Here is a 14,903-nt window from a genome sequence, read left to right on the forward strand (position 1 = left end):
AAGTGGCAGTGAGTTAGCAAGAGTTGTTAGGCGGATGCAGTACTTGTGGATTTTCTTAACCCCATGGCAGTTGTCACACACTCTAGTGATCACATGGACAAAACAATGGGGTTTTGTTTGTTTGTTTGTTTTGGGGTTTTTTCTAGAAGTTTCCATCTGCCCTCCTCTTTCTATCAGATACTTCTGATTGGAAACGGGTCCTCTAATCTCACTACAGATCCCTGGCTTAGAGCCACTGACTCTAAGGACATCTGAAACAAAATTGTCTGGTTTTGAATCTTAGAAAGTTCACACTTTTCCTCTTAGGTGGATTTGAAAATTTGGAAATTTGGAATAATTTTCTCTTACCAACTGGGTTCCTGCTGCCCAGGCTCTGTGCCACTTTTAAGTTTTCTGTTGCCTTCTGTGAGACTGGCCCACTCCCCCTGAGTGTGGAGAGGATCCCTTTTTTTGCCTCGGCTTTTCTTTGCCTTTTTTTCTAAAGTCTGAAGTAAACTGTGCCAGTTCCTTCTTGCATTTTGTGGCAGGCCCAATAGAGAGGGAAGCAACTCAATTCCCCAGCAGAGGGACAGTGACAAGACTCAGCCTTGTCATTTGGCAGACCAGACAACCCACTGGACACTCTGTTTTTTTACTAAGAATCCAGGAAGACTTGTCCACCGATTTATACAGTGGGATCAAATGTATTAAATGTTTTATCTCAAATCAGAGTTTCTACCCTGCCTTTGATCATCCAGTGTCCAGATAAAAGACATAAAACATTTATATTTATAATAAGCCTTTAAACACTAGAGCTGGGCAGATATCCTCTAAGCTATTTTGTCATCTTTCCTATCAATAACCCTGAGATATAATTTGTCATATTCTGCCAAGGCTGCTCTTACTCCAATTGGCCAGTCCTCATGGCCACATTTTTCTGATTCACCTGCCCACGGCATCTTCTCTTCTTTCCACCTTTGCTCTTTCCCCTCATGATCCTACCTCAGACCCCAAGCCTGAGAACTAAAACCCTATCTACCTCTCTTCTGCCCAGTTATATAGGCTGTAGGCATCTTTGCTCAACCAGGTTTTAAATTAAGGAGCAAGGTCACATAACATCACTTGGCATATGTGTGGATTCTCTCTACAATTGCTTGTCCTGGAGGATTGTATGGTATACCTGTAGTATGTTTCATACCATAATATGTTAAAATCATTTCATTTTATTAGATACACATGCTGGAGGATTGTGTTATTTGTCAGTCTTAATAGGAATTCCCATAACGGCTATAACTTTTAATACATGTGTAATTACAGAATCAGCCTTTTCAAAAGTTAAAATCGTTACCCAGTGAAATCCTGAATATGTGTCTATAGTTTGGTGCACACATTCCAGCTTAGCAAACTCTGCAAAGAGAAATGCATCCATTTTCCATATTTCATTTCCTTGGGTACTTTAGGACTGCTCCCTGCAGGTGATGCAGTTTGGTTATACAAAGAGCAAGTGGGATATGTCTTTGCAATCTTTTTGGCTTTTGGCTAAGTGATAGAAAATTCCTTTTTTAATACCTTTGCTGTTAACATGCTTTTTAAATGAAATTCTGGAGCCTCAAGCACACTTCCTATCAATAGCTGATCAATTTCGTCATTACCAAGCTAGAGGGCCTGGTAGACCCATATGAGATTGGATATGTGTTATATACAATGGATGGTTTCTATTTCTGATCACTTGCTGTAGTTGAATAAACAGTGAAGTCAATTTGGAACCATCCTGAATAAGTTCAGCATTTCTATATGCAAAGCGACTCTTCCTGCATATTAAAAGCCAGCTACTATCCTAAGAGATTCTTGACAATCTAATAACACCATAAGAATAACATATAACTCTGGTTTTAAAACTGAATTTAAGGACTCTCAACCACTTATGCTTTCTGACTTATTTCCTGCCTTTCCTGATTTATTTGCATTCAGTAGAATACACCCGAGATTAAGTGCTAAGGAAAAATAAGGGTGAGCAGATTAGCCTTACCACATGCGTCACTGAGTCAGAATAGACCAAGATAAGGAAGATTAAGTAATAGCAAAGAGGCCAAGAGTCAAATCCAAGCAGCAGGGGAAGAAAGCCCAGTGGACGCCTTCCTAATCTTCCTGACTCTGATTCAACTTCTAACTTCTGTAAGAGAAAAGACTGATTAACTAATGATGTAAAAATACGTATGCCTCAACGTGAAGAACAGAAGACAGTCACCAGCTGGAAAAACTCTGCAAGCCACGGCATAGGAAACAAACATAGTCTCTAATTATATAAAGATTCCCTAGAAATAAATAAAGAGAACAACTAAGAAAAACTGAACAAAGGCTACAAGTACACTCACTGAGAGAAGAGATTGCACATACCAATGTTGAACCTTTAACCACAGGAGCAATTTAAAAGGTAGAATGAACTGCCATTTTCAACAGAAGCATCTTGCCCAGGTCTTGTCTGTATAATGGAAGTGGAGCTTGATTCATGGTGCAGTGGTAGAGTGCTTGCCTAGCGTGCAAGAGACCCTGAGTTCAACCAACATGCTCGAGTACACACACACACACACACACACACACACTCTGGAAATCTGAGGAGCTGTGTGAACTTTTTAAGTGAGCACATTCTCTATTCATGGCTATGGGAAAATCTCTAAATTTAATTGATAAATGAAGGCAAGAGTGTACATAATGTGGAGAGTAAGGATAGAGGCCTGTGTGTATTTATATATATATATATATATATATATATATATATATATATATATAGAGAGAGAGAGAGAGAGAGAGAGTACATAAAACATAACAGTAGTGCTCACCTTTGAGGTGTGCACCCATGCACACCCACAAGTCAACAGCCTGTGGAGGTGCTGTGTCACTCTGAAAACACTGGGATGTGTTGGTTAATTTTAAAAAAAAAGTTTTTAATAAAAGTTTTGAAAAAAAAAAAACAGTAAACCATTCACAAAATAAAGAATCAAGAATACAACCAGGTGAGATTTTGAGAGACATTTGGATAAGTTAAAGAACAGGGTTTGTGTGTCTGTATAGTTCTAACTACTGATATATATTGATATATATATATATATATATATATATATATAGTCATATACTGACACATAGACACACACACATATTAATACATCTAACTGTGACTGGAGGATGAAGTGAACACTAAAGCTAGTGGAAGGGTATTAAGGCTAATGTAGCATTAAGCCTCCACAATGTTTCTTCAAAGATTAAAGGACACAGGTGTTCTCATTCAGGGAAGATTGGCATGCAGTTACATAACGGACTCCATTACACCATGATCATGTCTTCCAAGATGCACCAGCTCAGAAGATAGGATCTAAAGTGTCCCCATATTCACTGAGGCATTACAAAGTCGTGTTTAGAGCATGTGTTATCCTAGGGAATTTGGAAATTGATGGTCATCTTTATGTATGGGTTTCAGCATGCAGGATATACAAGTGACCAGATTATGCAACATACATAATCCCTTTTATTTGTTACCTTCCTAGGATGCACTGCAATATGAATCATTCATTGGACCTGAAAGAAAACTAGAACAAGGAAATGTTGAGGAGGCATTTCAATGTGCAGATCAAATCCTCGAAGGTAAATTCTTTTGCAGGAGGCGGGGGGGGGGGGATTGCAGAGAGAGGCTGAGCCAGGGTCTCATTATGTAGCTCTAGCTTGCCTCAGACTCACTATGGCGACCAGGCTGACCTTGAACTCATGGAGCTATGCCTGCCTCTGCCTCTCAAGTGCTAGGATTAAAGGTGTGCTCTACCACACACAGCCCTTTAGGTATCTTTCTATCGTGGGCATTTTTAATCTATTGGCTCTGTGGCTTCTTTACAAGTTGAAGTGAAGGCTGGTGGTGTAGTCCAGCATTCTGGATGCTAAGGCAGAAAGGACATGAGTTTGACAGCAACCTGGGCTGGGACTTAGCAAGAGCTGTCTCAAAAGCTACAAGCAGAGGATTCAGCTCAGTGGCACTGCTTGCCTGGCATGCCCAAGGCCTGGATAAACTTAATGAAGTGAGTAACGAGGGGGACAGCCCAGGATATTACGCTCTGAGAAGATTGGCAAATAGAGGAAAGAGTTTGGTTGGGGACAGGGGTGGCAGTGGCTGTACTTGATAGGCAATGAAAAACATTCTTATTTTGAATAAGAAACTGACAGTATCTCAGTTGCCATTTAGAGCACCTGCCAGGAGGATCTGGATCAAAATCGGAAGAAAGGGTCCATCAGAGGTCAGATCAAAGGTCATTACAATGTCCCCAGTGAGACCTAACTGAGACATAAGGCAGAACTTAAGTGACAGTGTAGGCACTGGCTATGTGTGGTCAGCAAGGAGGACTCTAAGCATGTGCTATCCAGAGGGAAGTGATACTACTGGCAGCAGCAGACACGTTTGTGGGCAGACAGATGAGGGATTCAAGAAGTCAGAAGGTCCTGATGGGCACTGTGCAGAAAAATGGGGTGGAATTCATTAGCAGTTAAGAATTCAGACACTTGGCTGACTCAGACAGACACAGACACCCACAGCCAAACAGTGGATGGAGCTTGGGGACTCTTATGGAAGAATAGCAGGAAGGATTGTGGGCCCCAAAGGAGATAGAAACTCCATAAGAAAGACAACAGAGTCCACAAACCTGGAGCCTTGGTGCTCTCAGAGTCTGAACCACCAACCAAAGAACGTGCACTGGCTGAACCCTGCATATAAGCAGCACGTGTACACCTTAACCTTCATGTGGGTCCTGAACAACTGGAAACGGGGAGTGTTCCAAAAGCTGCTGTGTGTATGTGCGATGTGTTCTACTAGCTGAGCTGCCTTGTCTGGCATCAGTCAGAGAGGAAGTGCCTAGCCTCGAAGATAACTTGAAGTACCAAGGTGGTGGGGTAATACTCAGGGGGCCCCCTCCTGCTTAGAGGAGAAGCAGAGGGGAGATGGTGGAAGGATTGTGGCAGGGGTGACCAGGAGGGGGGCAGTGAGTGGAATGCAAAGTGAATAAGTAAAAATAATAAAATTAAATTAAATTTTAAAAAAAAAAAGAATTCAGGAGCTTGAGGAAAGAGTAGCGCCAGACACCAACTTTGGGGGCAGGTTAACCCCTAAAGGAGCAATAATTATCTAAAAAAAAAAAAAAAACCCCACTTAAAAATCCACATTCGCCGGGCGTGGTGGTGCACGCCTTTAATCCCAGCACTTGGGAAGCAGAGGCAGGCGGATTTCTGAGTTCGAGGCCAGCCTGGTCTACAGAGTGAATTCCAGGACAGCCAGGGCTACACAGAGAAACCCTGTCTCGAAACCCCCCCCCCAAAAAAAGAAAAGAAAGTCAAAAAAAAATCCACATTCAACCTGTTTCCACAGGAGGCTGGCATGACCAACAGACCAAAAGACCAAAACCTGATATTAGAGTCAAAATTAACACTGTGAAAAGAAAAACTTCAGACAAAGTAAAGCTCAATTGAGTGAAAGATGCTCAGGTCAACACCTGAGGAGCTGAGAACACGCTGCTCTCAAAGTGTGGACAGGAAGTGAAGTGAGATGCAGAAACTGGTCAGTTGGTGACTTGTCACTGGATTAATAGCTTGAGACTGGCCTGTTACAAAACAAAACAAAACAAAACAAAACAAAACAAAACAAAACAAAACAAAACAGCTCCTGGTTAGGCTTTCGGTCCACTTACATCATTAACTAGAGTAAAGTTCTTTATTGCAAGTATGGAGGCGTTCTGGGGCCAGGTTTATTTTAGCATAACAGTGTTACAATAGAACTGAGTCACCAAACACCGAAATGTGACAAAAGGAGGCGTGGGAGGCAAATGGGACAGAGAAAGAGACAGAAAGAGAGACAGAGAGAGAGACAGAGAGACAGAGAGAGACAGAGAGACAGAATCTTCAGCAAAGATCTGAACTCATTACAATTTCAAGCCTGTGTCCCAGATGAGTCATATGAACATGGTGAGTCCAGGATGTTCACCTGGGACTCTCAGCCATGAAAGTCAATAATGTCACAAAAGGAGTGTACACGGCCTAGAAATCCAGATCTATTTAAAAGCTGTATCTGTGGATTTATCACAAACCGGAAGTCTCTTACTCCTACACATACCTCCACCTGCTACAAACCAAACTTTTTTATCTTTTCTGCATTTATTTATTTGGTGTGTGTGTGTGGACAACTTCTGGGAGTTGGCTTTCTTCCACTGAGCCATCTACTGACCCACAACTTTATTTTTTTAATACCTATGATTGATCATAAGTTTCTAAAACTTTTACTTGCTCCTTGAGTGAAATTTGTAAAAAAAGGAGGAGGAGGAAGGGGAGGAAGAGAGGCGTTAATCCTGCACTCGTCCCCTCCCTCATCACATGCACCATTTGTTCTTTCTACCCCAGGTCTCTACTTTCTCTGGGTTGTCCTGTGGGTTGGGTGCTGCTCACAGTGTTGAGAATCCACCTCTGCGTAGCCGGCTAGGCAGGCACTCTAGGCAGGACCACTGTGGGTCCAAGTGCAGTCTCCTCCAACTCAGTGGATAACTGAGATGTAGACTGTGTGGTTTAATGTGTCCAACAAACAGAAGAAAAGGCATCCGGTTAGTTGTCAAGATTCAGGCGCAAGCTTCTATATTCTGTGTAAAGTCATAACTACCCTGGGCAGCCTCATTACCGAAATGAATTTCCCCTTAGGTAAGAGCATCTTACCTGACTTTCCAATTGTCGCTCAAGCCAACAAAAGTTAATTTCTAGTTCTTAAGAACATGCTGACTGAGTAGGTACGGAAATGGAGCCAAGTGCACAGGAGATTTTAAATTGCGTGTAATTGCCCAATTATGCATAGGGACAGCTGCTTTTGGAAACTTGCAATGTCAAATTGCAATGATTCTCTGAAAGCAAGACAGGAAACTAAATGCCATTCCCATGACCTGAAATAAAATAATAACATTTAGCAAACCAGGCCACAGTCTGCTTCAGATGTGTTTAATGATGTGTCTCTAAAGCGATGCATGTTTCTGTATCCAAAAGGGGAGGTGCACTTGGGAGGCCAGGAGCATTTTTACATGGAGACTCAAAGCGTACGTGTGGTCCCCAAGGGAGAGGATAAGGAGATGGACATCTATGTGTCAAGCCAGGATGCTGCATTTACACAGGTAGGTTCCAACACACAGGCAGTCGTCACTCATATGACTCAAAGGTAAGAGTAATATTCAGCAAAAGTTCAATATCCAGTCAGAGGCAAAGCTGAGCCCCAGTTCTTACCAGTTCCCTTTAACCTTCTACAAAAGTCTACCTACCCCTTTGTCTCAAACGATGACTACCTCCCGTCTCATTACGAAGTAAACGAGGCTGTAGGGAATGGCTCCTCCTGGTCTTCATCTTTCTGCAGCCCCTCCCACCGCTAGCCTGTGGTGAGGGGCCCTCTGTCCTCTCTAGCCTGGAGCTTTACGTCTGCACCACGGGCTTCCCACATTTGCCTTGCTGTGTCTATAATGTTAATCTCTAATTACTTAGTACCTGTTCAGATCAGTAGATTAAAATAAGTCTGCCCTATTCATGTGCATGTGTGTGTACATGGTGTGTGTGTGTGTGTGTGTACGTGTGTGTTTATGTGGGTGCACATGCATGTGTTGAAAGCGTGTGTGCAGGTCAGAGGTCAACATCAGGTGTTGTTCCTCATGTGCTGCCCACCTGGTTTTTTGAGACAGGGTCTCTCACTGACCTGAATCTGCCCATGCGTGCTAGGCTAGCTGACCAGCAGGTACCTGGAATCTGTCTCCTTTCCTCTCTGCTGGGGTTGCAACTAGACACCACCTTGGCTGGCTCTTTCTGGGGACTGACATTGGGCCTGCCTGCTTGTGCAGCAATCATTTTACCAACCAGAGCCATCTCCCCAACCCAAATATGGCCCATTCTTAAAAGTAACCCGCACCCCAGCTGGGCTGTGTTGTGAGTTCAAGGATAACCTAAACCAGTGAGACTTTGTCTCAAAAACTAAGCTAGCAGGCTGCACTAAGAGCACATGCAAGTTCAATTCCCAGCACCCACATCAGGCAGCTCACAAGCACTTGCAACTCCAGCTCCAAAAGGTCCCACACCTCTGGTCTCTTCTAACACACACACACACACACACACACACACACTCACACACACACACCCTTAAGTAAATTGAAATAAAGTTAAAAGTGTGCCCTGATTCTGCTTCACTGGTAGACAGCCTCCACCTCTCCTCCCCTTCTGAGGCATGTTGCTAAAGGGTTTGCATTTTGTACCTATGCTTCTGTTTGGTTTCTGACACACTCACCAGTTGCTGCCGCTCCTCTAACAACACTTGCCTGGACATCCTCACGACCTTGCCCTGAGCATCACTAGTCCTAATGTTCTCTGGATAACCTGCTATGGAGTCTCTTTTTTGCCAAATGACTGTAATTTTTCAAAATAAAAATTTACATAGTAAAATATGAGAAGAAAATGTGCTAAGTAGGTATGCTTATGCAGACACACATATATAGCCATGTGTTCTGATGGTATTCTCCTTATATTTACAACAGAGTCATTCTTGGGAAGTTTAACATCGATGATCACTTGTAGACGAGTCTAGTTTCCCCAAGAGGCTCAGTCACACCTAAAGACAGATCTGTGCCCTTTGCCCCAGCTCTCCTGTATTTCAGTTTCTGGCCTTTCTTATACCTGCACAGCTCTATACACATTTCGCCTTTGATCTCAGCCTCTTCAGTAGCTACTTAGGTGTTATCCTGAGTGTACAGACACTAACTCTGTTCACTACCAAGTCTGCACAGCCCTGCCCCATCACTTCCTGCCCAGGATGCTTTAGGTGTGTGAGTGTGTGTGTGTGTGTCTGTGTGTGTGTTTGTGTGTCTGTGTGTGTGTCTGAGTGTGTGTCTGTGTGGGTGCATATGTGTGTGTCTATGTCTGTTTGTGTATGTCTGTGTGTTGTGTCTCTGTGTATATGTGTGTGTATGTCTGTGTGTCATGTCTCTGTGTGTCTATGTGTGTATATGTGTGTGTGTCTATGTCTGTTTGTGAATGTCTGTGTGTTGTGTCTCTCTATGTGTGTATGTGTGAGTGTCTGTGTGTGTGTGTCCATTTCTAGCCATGATCCTACTTTCTTGTGTGAGCTCTTTGTAGCATGCTATGCTGGTGGTCACACTCTCTACCCATTGAGTCAGGAACAATCATCCCCTGATTGATGTTTGAGGTAAGCATATATTCTCTACTGAGCAGAAGTATAAATTATTTAAAGACTGAAAGTTGCCATTCTTTAAACTCGCCCTCCCCACCACGCCACCATGTTGTAGCATGGTCCCTTGAAGCCACTTCTGGCTGCAGCCTGGGTTGTTTCCGTCTTCTCTCTGATTCACTTGCTCCCACTTCAGACCATCCCCTTATTCATAGCAGGCTCAGATTTACCTTCACGCATCTTCAGGCTGCTGATGAGCTCTGCCAGCCTGACCTGGGATGGTGTAATATTTCCTTTTGCACAGTGCCCAGCTTCCTCTGCCTCTTATGCAGCTCATTTAGATTAGGTATTAATGCTCAGGGCTAAGGGACCCTTTCCAGGATTGCAGGGGTTGCTGCACAGAGGAGAATGGGAGTTCAGTGTAGCTATTTGTAATTCTACCTATCTTTCATTAATTTTGAAAAGCCGTACCAACATACCCTCTCAGCTGGCATGTTACGGGCATCCACAGCATTGTCTGCAGTTGGTATCAAAATAGATAAAGAAATATAGTCTTGTTGTAGGCAGTGAGAAAATACTATGAAAGTTCTTTGGTAAATGAACTTTTTGCTAACTGTGTGTGTTCTGTTTCACCTTCTCGGGCCCTGTGGCCAACTGCTCATAGGAAATGGTGGCTCGCACCTTGGGCATCCCAAAGAATAGGATCAACTGCCATGTGAAAAGGGTTGGTGGAGCCTTCGGAGGGAAAGCAAGCAAGCCTGGGCTCCTGGCAGCCGTGGCAGCTGTAGCCGCACAGAAGTAAGTGGATCTGGGAGCCACACTCACAAGGAGTTCTTACCCGCTGGTCCCAACAGTTTCAATGGCTTTTGGGGGAGACACTCCCAACATGGGCCAAGGGATTGCTGGCCTAGTCAGCCTCACTGGGGGAGGGGGACACAGCACTGGGAATAGGTCGGCTCACTTCTCTCACTTTTCAACAGCAGGGTGGGTTCTGTCTTACATGCCTGCTGCCTTTCAGCTCAACTGCCAAAGAAACAAGAATAAGTCAACAGACAATTTGATTAGTCCTTAGTATTCGTTGAGACATAAGCAAAAGCCCACGGAGATAGAAGGGATGATGGAGGGAAAATGAGTATTTGGATGTTATCTATGTGGCTGGTTACTACTCCTTGAGGAAGAAGACACCTGGTAGCACATTAAAATTTTAGCGTGCTGAGGACAAAAACTGCTGACGGCCACAATTCCTGGAAGAGCTATGTGGCTTGGGACTGCGGCAGGACACTTGTTTCTCACCGAGCCCCCCTTTGAATTTTTTAAATTGTCCTATGTGTATGACTGACATATTAAAATAGTGTAGCTCTTACTGAGGCATGTGGCTAACAAAGCGTGCTGACATAGTAATGGAAAGGCCAGGCCACAAATCCTGATTCTGTAAGGCAGACCTGATCTCTCAGATAACCTAGAATCTAGAGGGAGTACTCGGGGCTCACAAGCCACCTCTCTCACCTCTCTCCTCTCTTCTCTCTCTCTCTCTCTCTCTCTCTCTCTCTCTCTCTCTCTCTCTCTCTCTCTCTCTCTCTCTCTTTCTCTCTCTCTCTCTCTTCCCTCTCTCCCCTCTCTCTCTTCTCTCTTCTCCTTCTCCTTTCTCTCCCTCCCTCCCTCTCTCCTTCCCTCTCTGTCTCTCTCTCTCACACACACACACACACACACACACACACACACTCAAACACCCCCATCTCTCACTACTATGTCCTAAGAAAGACACAATTACAAAGATATGACACACATGCTTAATTTTAGTAACCCCCAACCACATTCAAGCAGACTATAATGGTAAGAGCTTCACAAATGGGGAGCTCTTAAGTGAATTATTGAAGGAAGAGAAGGCTGGGTTGATATGATGGAAGCCAGCCACCAGATGTCTATGCTATGTTCTTTTTATTATTATCTATGCATGATGTATATGAGGGCTGCATCACATAGGTGGAGCTCAAAGGACAGCATTATGGAGTGTATCCCTTCCTTCTACTTCTGTGTGGATTCTGGGGATCAAACCCAGGTTGCCAAGCTTACATGCAAGCACCATTTCTCACAGAGCCACCTCCTCAGTCCCATCTGTGATGTGTCCTTAGAAGGTGGCATCTGACGTTCACCTGGAGGGACTCTGAGATACAGACTGAAGTTGGAAATGACCAGAGGATACTGGAATTCCAACTGCAGTTACCTGGAAATGAAAATTAAGGCTTAGCCGAATGAGCACTTATTAAAAGGAGAGAATTAGAACCTAGACATTTTGTAGAAGAAAAAAAAATAAGTGGTGTGATTTAACATGAATGGGTATTTGGATAGAGAATGCAAGGAATTAAGGTATAAAGTTGGACTTGCATATCAACGAGACAGTGACACCACTAACATTAATGGAGTGTGGTTACAAGGGGGATAATACAGGACACACACACACACATCTCCTTTGGTATTAAGTTCCCCAAATTACTCTGGGTGTGGGGGACTGGGGGACGGGAATCTAATTCACAGCTCTTAACCTTTTCTAAAACTTTGGAGTCCAATCTGTAGCAGCTACAGGCAGGCTTGCCTGTGACACCAGAGAGGAACTCCCTCCCTTCCTGTAAACAAACGAACAAATGAACAAATGTCTTAAGCCTTCAGGAAGTTTCCCAGCCACACCATTTACCAGGGAGCAGTAAAAACCTCCTAGCTCCCTTCTCTCTCCTGAGTGGCTGCACTCTGATTCTGTCTCCTCTGCCTGATGGAATGAGAGCAAACCTGAACTTGAATCTCACATCTGTTACAATTGGGATCATTTCTTTTCTAGGACCGGCTGCCCAATACGTTTTATTCTAGAGCGTAGGGATGACATGTTGATAACTGGAGGACGTCATCCACTACTCGGGAAATACAAGGTGAGTGGGTGGCCAAGTCCCTGCACAGACGCCACTCCAGGGGGCTGTGTCTTGCAGCTCCAGTCTTTTGGAGCTCTCTGCTCCCCCCCCCCCCGCCCTCGTGCAGTATGGTTGGTGTGCTTGCTTTGGTCGTCTTACCAAGCCTCAGTATCACCAGTGTGACCTGTGAGTCACTGCACATAGAAGAAAAAGAGATACTAATACAGAGACTGGGAGTATGGCAAAGATGGACAGAAACTGGCATTTGAAGGTCTCTCCATTCCTAGGACCTCTAGAAGACAGATGTTTCCGGATTTGATACTTCTCTGAATTTGACTCATCCTGTACATTCATGAATCAGATCAGACTGCCCCATCTCTTTCTCTTAGGTTTCAACACACTGTCACTCTGTAGTTCTTAATAGCTTGAATGCTTGGGCTATAAGTGAACTTCCTGTGGGTTGGGTCAGCAGTGATCAGCATGTGGTCACTGCATCAGCAGCAGCAGAGTCACCTGTGCCTTTGCTAGAAACAGAGATTCCCATGCTCAGACCTACTGAGTCAAATACTCTGAGGTGGGACTCAAGTCTTCAGATGGTGGTGACACACATGAAGCCTTGGTGTGACTTCAGGGACAGCTTTGTCCCTGTTGTCATGCCTGAGGGTACTGAGGCATAAAAAGGTAGAGGGGGAAATCCCAAAACAAATGGCAGGAGCTGGGTTTGAACCTAAGCAGACCCCCTCCCCAGCTCATACTCTTGGCATCCACTGAACTTCCACTTGTTCTGTTTAAATGCTTAGGAAATAGTATTCATACCACAAAACTCACAGGAGCAAATGTTGCTTAACTGTTCACAGATTGGCTTCATGAACAATGGGAAAATCAAGGCGGCAGACATCCAGCTTTATATCAATGGAGGCTGCACCCCAGATGATTCTGAACTGGTAAGTGACTTGCGTCTTGGTGACAGGAGACTTGATGATGCCTAAGCCTGGTGTCTTAGAGGGTCAGCTTAGAAGGCTCAGCCCACTGACCTCACCCACTTACCATGGACAATAAACTGTAAGGGTGACTCCGGATGCTTCCAGGACTCTCCCACCCTCTGCCTATGGAGAAGTCAGGGGATGGTGAGATGCTCTGGCCCTGAGGTACCCATCCAGGAGGGTGCCCAAGGCTTGCCTTCCACTCACTGAGCCCTAGGGTCTGGGTGTGAGCCTTTGATGAATGTCTTAGATTGGCCCCCAGAACTTTCCCTGCAGTGAGCTGTCTCCCTTTTTCCTTCTTCCAATATTCTCTTCTGGGCAGAGCTGGGGGAGCTGTCAGGGAAACATGCTAACATGTGGAGAACAGGGTTTGGGATTTGTCTCAGGCAAATCTCCTCTTTGTGCCAGGGAAAATTCTTTCCTATACCTCCTGCCTCTTCCCTCCTACTTAGAGACTAAGCCCTACCTAGGCTTTCATCCAGACCCTACAGCTTTTGCAGTGCCTCTCGATCTGAAACTCATGCAGAGCCTTCCCGTGCCTGTCACAATCTAATCCTTTAACAATAGATATGAGGACACCATTGGCCTAATTGGCCCTTTTCCCCTTTCTAAATCTTCCCATCGATTCTAAAGGTGTAAGGTAGGACCACAAGAGTATGTTGAAACTGGAAGAGAATCTCTTTCTCCTCTTTAGACAAAAACAATACAAACAAACAAAGCAAAACCAAACCAAACTAAACCTTGTGAGTTTTGAGAATTAAAAACAGGCAATGAAACCATAAAACTAAGTACACAGCCATGCCAGTTGATGGCTGGGAAACTGTGTGCAGGATTCCTTTCTGCTTGTGCCAAGAACGGAGTCAGGAAATACACCTCAGAAGGGTTTGTCTTCATCCTACCTGGACAAGGAATCTGACTGATACCTAGATTCTTTTTTTTAACCTTGGAACATTTTTTAGGTGATAGAATATGCTTTGCTCAAACTGGAAAATGCTTACAAGATCCCCAACCTCCGTGTCCGAGGTCGAGTCTGCAAGACCAACTTGCCTTCCAACACAGCGTTTCGAGGATTTGGCTTTCCCCAGGGGGCATTTGTAACAGAAACCTGTATGTCCGCTGTGGCGGCCAAATGCCGCTTACCACCAGAGAAGGTAAGAGGAGCTCACAATTGTTTAAAAGTCTTTAAATAGGTAAATGGACCACTTCTAGTTCCCCATACCACAGTGTTTCTTAAGTGCTTCCTTTGGTAATGTGCTGGCTCTGTGATAGTCTATGGCCCATCTCTTTAGGGTTAGCTCTTGGAGATCTTTTTGTGAAATTGGGCATTTTCATCCACCAGGTTCGAGAGCTAAACATGTACAGAACAATCGATAGGACAATTCACAATCAAGAGTTTGACCCAACGAATCTGCTACAGTGCTGGCAGGCATGTGTGGAAAATTCTTCCTACTATAACAGGAAAAAAGCTGTGGATGAATTTAACCAACAGAAATTTTGGAAGAAGAGAGGAATTGCCATCATCCCCATGAAATTCTCAGTTGGATTTCCAAAGACATTTTATTATCAGGTGATTATCGGAAACCCTTAAAAGTTGTATATGTATACATGTACATGTATATGTATGTGTATATATTACATGCACATATATTTATAGGATATATATATATGTAGCATTTATATATGTGCATATAGCAAAAGCTCTATTGATACTAATTCTTAGAACAGTGGTTCTCAAGCTTCCAAATGCTGTGACTCTTTAATACAGTTCCTCACGTTGTGGTGACCTCCACTATGTAATTACTTTCATTGCTACTT

The 14,903-nt window shown here is 44.0% G+C and overlaps 1 protein-coding gene across 2 annotated transcripts in view; it reads left to right on the forward strand.

Annotated features, from left to right (window-relative positions):
- The window catches only part of LOC110301976 (aldehyde oxidase 3), a 91,525-nt gene that overhangs the window by 45,318 nt on the left and 31,304 nt on the right, over positions 1-14,903 (forward strand). For both annotated transcript variants that reach the window (XM_021176186.3, XM_029479649.2), the window contains exons 20-26: positions 3,522-3,618; positions 7,033-7,157; positions 9,870-10,003; positions 12,039-12,126; positions 12,963-13,049; positions 14,048-14,239; positions 14,428-14,655. In XM_021176186.3, coding sequence (XP_021031845.1) covers positions 3,522-3,618; positions 7,033-7,157; positions 9,870-10,003; positions 12,039-12,126; positions 12,963-13,049; positions 14,048-14,239; positions 14,428-14,655 — 951 coding nt within the window. The remainder of the gene's footprint in view (positions 1-3,521; positions 3,619-7,032; positions 7,158-9,869; positions 10,004-12,038; positions 12,127-12,962; positions 13,050-14,047; positions 14,240-14,427; positions 14,656-14,903) is intronic.

Source organism: Mus caroli, unplaced genomic scaffold (genome assembly GCF_978045245.1).
Source record: "Mus caroli unplaced genomic scaffold, Mus_caroli_1 scaffold_1, whole genome shotgun sequence".
NCBI lineage: Eukaryota > Metazoa > Chordata > Mammalia > Rodentia > Muridae > Mus > Mus caroli.